This window comes from Trichogramma pretiosum, unplaced genomic scaffold (assembly GCF_000599845.2).
Source record: "Trichogramma pretiosum strain Unisexual culture from Peru unplaced genomic scaffold, Tpre_2.0 scaffold169, whole genome shotgun sequence".
Lineage (NCBI taxonomy): Eukaryota > Metazoa > Arthropoda > Insecta > Hymenoptera > Trichogrammatidae > Trichogramma > Trichogramma pretiosum.
Genome location: NW_019640839.1, coordinates 47,742 through 52,612, shown reverse-complemented (window position 1 = coordinate 52,612; position 4,871 = coordinate 47,742). Strand labels below are relative to the sequence as shown.

At 37.0% G+C, this 4,871-nt stretch overlaps 1 protein-coding gene across 1 annotated transcript; it reads right to left on the bottom strand.

Annotated features, from left to right (window-relative positions):
* Window positions 1-1,714: 1,714 nt before the first annotated feature.
* On the bottom strand, window positions 1,715-3,038 carry LOC106656354 (ankyrin-1-like). The gene has a single exon (XM_014377299.2). It carries the CDS (start codon window positions 2,894-2,896, stop codon window positions 1,922-1,924), a length of 975 nt encoding a protein of 324 aa, XP_014232785.2. The 5' UTR covers window positions 2,897-3,038; the 3' UTR covers window positions 1,715-1,921.
* Window positions 3,039-4,871: the final 1,833 nt, after the last annotated feature.

Sequence of the window (4,871 nt, the reverse complement as noted above, 5' to 3'; positions counted from 1 at the left end):
CGGCCAAGCTCGTTCGACCACGCGTACGTAGCGACGGCCATTTTGGCCAAGTAGTATAAGAGAGTCACGACATAACCTATTGCCGCGGAGCAAAGGTTCGGCCACGGAAGGCAAACAAGAACGCCACCAGCGCACCTGGTGGCCAATGTTAAAAGTGAAATAAAGTGACTAGATTTTTGAAATTGAATCTCGCGAGTCATAATTAATTCGTTTTTGTTGTAAATTTCCTAGACTCCCTCTTTTCAGCACGTAGAGCAATATTGCAGAATTGTAAGGATTTTCGCGGAATTCGCGACAAAATCGAGATTTCCTCGGCCGATTCGAAAGGTGAGTCACTGGGGCCAACAGCTCGGCCCAAACTCGACGGAAGGCCCAGAACCCCCTCGGAGAAATCAGCGTGAGTACAAGAGGTCCCACATAATAAAATTCTTGTCGACGGCATTTGAGCTGAACCTTATTTGATAAGGCCAATTTGCAGCGTCGCAGTACTAATTACATAAAACTTAGTTGTTATTCTTAATCTACTTAACGTACGGCTGCGGACGATCGATGTAGAAAGTATTGGATGACTTTGAAAGGCGTAGGTATCGGCTCGGATTGGAGATAGCTCTCGTTCAGTGGCTGGGCCCTCGGGTGAACTGCGGTGTCTTATATTGATAGCATACTCACTCTTGTACTTCACTATCACACACGAACAACTTTGAATTTACAATCAAATAGTTATAACCTAAGTCTGTGCACTAATATTCGTTTATCAGGAATGCTAATTAAAAACCGACAAGAGCTCCGCGCACCGTAATAGATAATATTCGAATCGCCTCCGCGGTTCCTCAATATATACCCTGAGATTTTGCATAATTTTTTTAGAGAAAGTACCTGTCAGTACCTGCTCGTCCGTGAGAACCCGACGACAGCTTCTGCCAATTTTTAGCGGATAACTAGGTTTAATGTTTTTCCCGCTAAACTTATATCGCCTCATCTTCACCTCGCTTTCAATCCATGTCTCGAATTGCGTGTCTATTTCACACTTTGTAAGAATTCTTTATTTTACTCATTTTTATAGTTTTGTTTTTCATGTAGCTCGATGTCGTCGGATCCGATCGGTCGAAGCTGGCGCGTCCGCTCACAGAGTGAACTTTCATGTTTGCTGTTATTTTAACATAAATAATATTATAAATTGTTTATAATGAGTTACGTGAAACGAATCTAGACGAAAGAAGGCTTGAAATCGAACAGGATTTTTTGAACATGCGACTTATACAACTATACTTACTTTGCCACTTGCAGATTTACAGATTGAGGTAGTCGCCATCTCGCGATGGATGCTCCAAGTGACATTCTCGTATCTGAAGTAGCTCAAAATTGTTCTAAATTTTAAAACAATTACATTTTTATTCTGATTTAAAATGCACTTTAATAATCGTCACAGAAATACCGACCATTTTTTAATCGTGAGGTCATCATTGATGTTGCGCATCTGACTGGCGGCGTGTGATCTTCGACGACTTTGTTATCGAATCACGTTGAATCTGTAAAACATTACAGGGACATAGCAGTCCCTCTTTTTTCCCAACGAATTGAATTATAAGTAAACCTTAGTTAAATTACGTTTGTATGAATTTTAACAAAAATATAGCTACTAGTTTGTCATTTATTCAAACTGAAGTCGAAATATGCAACATAATTTCTATTCTCATGGTAATTAAACACAAAATTGAGTCACAGAAGTTCATTCATGATTTATTTCATTTTAAATCAGTTATTCATTCAATAGTAATTTTGACGTTAAATAATATTTATATTAATGCCTCTCATTAATACATGTATTTTTATTGGCACACATCCTTCATGAAAAGCCGAAAAATAACATAAAAATTTAAAAATTAGCTCTTGCAATTTCTGATCAAAGTAGCGATCTATTTCAATCTTCGATGTTCTTTCTCTTCTCGCCTCTTGCGAAATAACGACGTCGATCTTCCATGGCCTGTTGGTTCTCTTCGCTGATCTTGCGGAATAGTTCCAGCAACTCAACTCTATGGCCAATCAATTGAAGCGGAGTCACTCCATATTGATCGACTGCATAAGGATCGGCGCCTTTTCTCAGCAGCAATTCGATCAAGTCTGCGCATCCTTCTATCGTGGCCAAGTGCAACGGGGTCTTGCCGTATATGTCCCGGGCATGGACCAGCCGCGCCGTCCTCTCCAACATCATCTTCGCGCAGTCGACGTTCGAGCCAATATTGTGCAGTGGAGTCGCTCCTTGGGCATTGGCTAAAGTTGGATCGGCGCCTCGTCTCAGCAGTAATTCGATCACTTTTTTTCCGCTTTCTCTGATACAAAACGTAGCCAAGTAAAGCGGAGAGCAATTCGACGATGATACCCGAAAATCGGGATCCTGACCGAAGTCGAGAAATTTTTCGACGACGTCGTAGCAGCCGGCAAAGCAGGCCGCGTGAAAATGCGTGTATCCATGCGCGCCGACGTAATTCACGTCGAACCTGTCGTATATTTTAAACAAATCAGGGATGAAAAGAGCTTCCTGTTTTCTAACTGCTATATGCACTGGTGTGTGCCGAACCATCGCTGGTTTGCCTTCCTCATCGAGTTTGGGCTCGTCTTTGTAACCGGTGCTAATCACAAACTGTACGAGTCGTTTTACAAAACCATACGTATACGGGAATTGATCCCAGTTGCTTATAGAATCCATGAGAAGCAACTCAATTTCGTCTTGTTGAAAAATATCTCGGAGATTTGGCAATCCGTCGATCCAATCGTAGATCAAGGGATAAAAATTTTGAAAAAATGTGACCCGATCTTCTTTTCTATTCCAATCAACACTTTCCCGCATGGTTTTCAATTGCCGAACTTTTGAACTGTTTTGGTTGTCTTGAAACATAGTAATTAATTTAGAATATTTTCACTGGTCACGAAAATCATTGACTACGGTCGATGCGATCGTCCTGACACGTTTACTCAATTAAATCGTACAGCGATCTGAACGACTCGACAAGTGTCGAGAAACTACCAAATAAAAGCCGTTGACTCACTCGTCGATGTTCTCAAAGAATAATATAAACAATAGACTGACAATATGAAAATTTATTGTTTCAAATCATCCGAGACACGCCTTTTCAAAAGTTTCGAGGTATAAAAAAAATCTTTCCCCAAAATTTTGTCTCATTTAAAAAATTTTAACTCGTTCCCCTAGGCAATTTTTTTAATATTTTAAACTTAACTTAATTTTAAAAGCCGTTTTTTTCAAAGCCTTTTTTGACTAAATTTTCTTTAAATAATGACAATTTGGGTTGAAAGTTGACATCTAGATCTTTGAGTTTTGAAGAAAGTATAGACACATACAAAATGCGACAAAACTATGAAAAGCTTTTAAAATCTCACAAAATGTGCTTAAAAAAAAGTGCAAAAGATGTTTTCTCAAATTTGTTTTTCTACTCAATTTCATTTCAAAATATTCGCTCTATTACATTCATTTTTGGGTCACTTTAAGATACATTTAAGGGAAAAAAATTTTTGTACAAAAGTGAAAAATATATAATATTTCAGCTGTGAAATTTTTGATTTGATTTTTATTTTATTTGAGGAGTGAAGCTGCGAAAAAGATTAGAATCGTTGATATTTTTTGCAAGCTACGTTTCAAATCTTTGTTTCAAAACTGTATAACGTTAGCATAAATCTATCTTTGGGTGAATTTAAAAAATGTTTTTCAACTTTTTGACCTTTTTGCATACTTGCACCGCGTAATAAATTAATCTTTTAGCTCCTTAAAACTATTTGTATCAATTGCTACGAATAATAAAACAAAAATCTCAGGTCATCTACTCTAAGGCAGATGGCTATGATAAACATTCAGTCAAAATAACACTCACGAGTTTTCATAATGGTTTTTTTCTTTTCTTCGAGACTTTAGTTAATCCTCAATCCTTTTCCTCGTCTTTTTTTTATTTCACAATCAGGGGTTGTAAAAGTTTCTTTCTTAATTTATACACCTTGTATTTTTATTTCAAGTAATTTTTAAATCATTATATTCAATCCTTGTTTTGACTTATCTATAATAATTTTCACGTTACCTCTTGTAGTTTTATATATAACCATACTAACTATCAAGTCTTTTTCGGGTCGTTTAAAATGCCTTTAATATTTGTTACATAATTGTAACCGAAAAGTTGTCAAACAATTACTGTCTATATATTCTAAAAATTTTTAAACTGACCTATTCCGGTCATTGGATCATGAATATAGTGTTGAGAAATTCTATCAGCATGGCAGCTTCGTTTCATATTTTATTTGGAAACTGTAAATCATAGCGAATACCGTTTGTTTTCGGTGACCATTTGAAGCAGTTTTACTAGCTAGATATACTTTGGTCAATTTCATGATACACGGTCAGACATAAACAAAGGTCTGTCATTATGAGTTTATCGATTGCATCAACAGATGGAGCATTACATAAAGTCGCAAGCGTTGAAAAAAAATTTCTGATTATATAAACGCAAAATATGAACGAGGTCGACAACTTTTGATGGAAACTTTTTTTGCACACATTTTCATCTTGAATCCGACGAACTAATAGCAACGATTCTGGCAAGAGTACCTCAATATTCGTTGTATTACACAAAAACATCTTTATTGCCTCGCGCGGACCTGAATCGATTTTCACAGTATCAACATTGACCACACGCTCGCGTTTATTCTACCAAAAATCAGTTCGGTTTGATATTCAATACAAGGATCGATAAAAAAATACATTAGGCAAAGAAGTAATGCCATAGATAACGAGAAAGACGAATTTTATGGGGTGGAAAGCCAAAGCGCAGGGGGTGAGAGATAAAGTATGAAAAAAAAAAAAAAAAAAA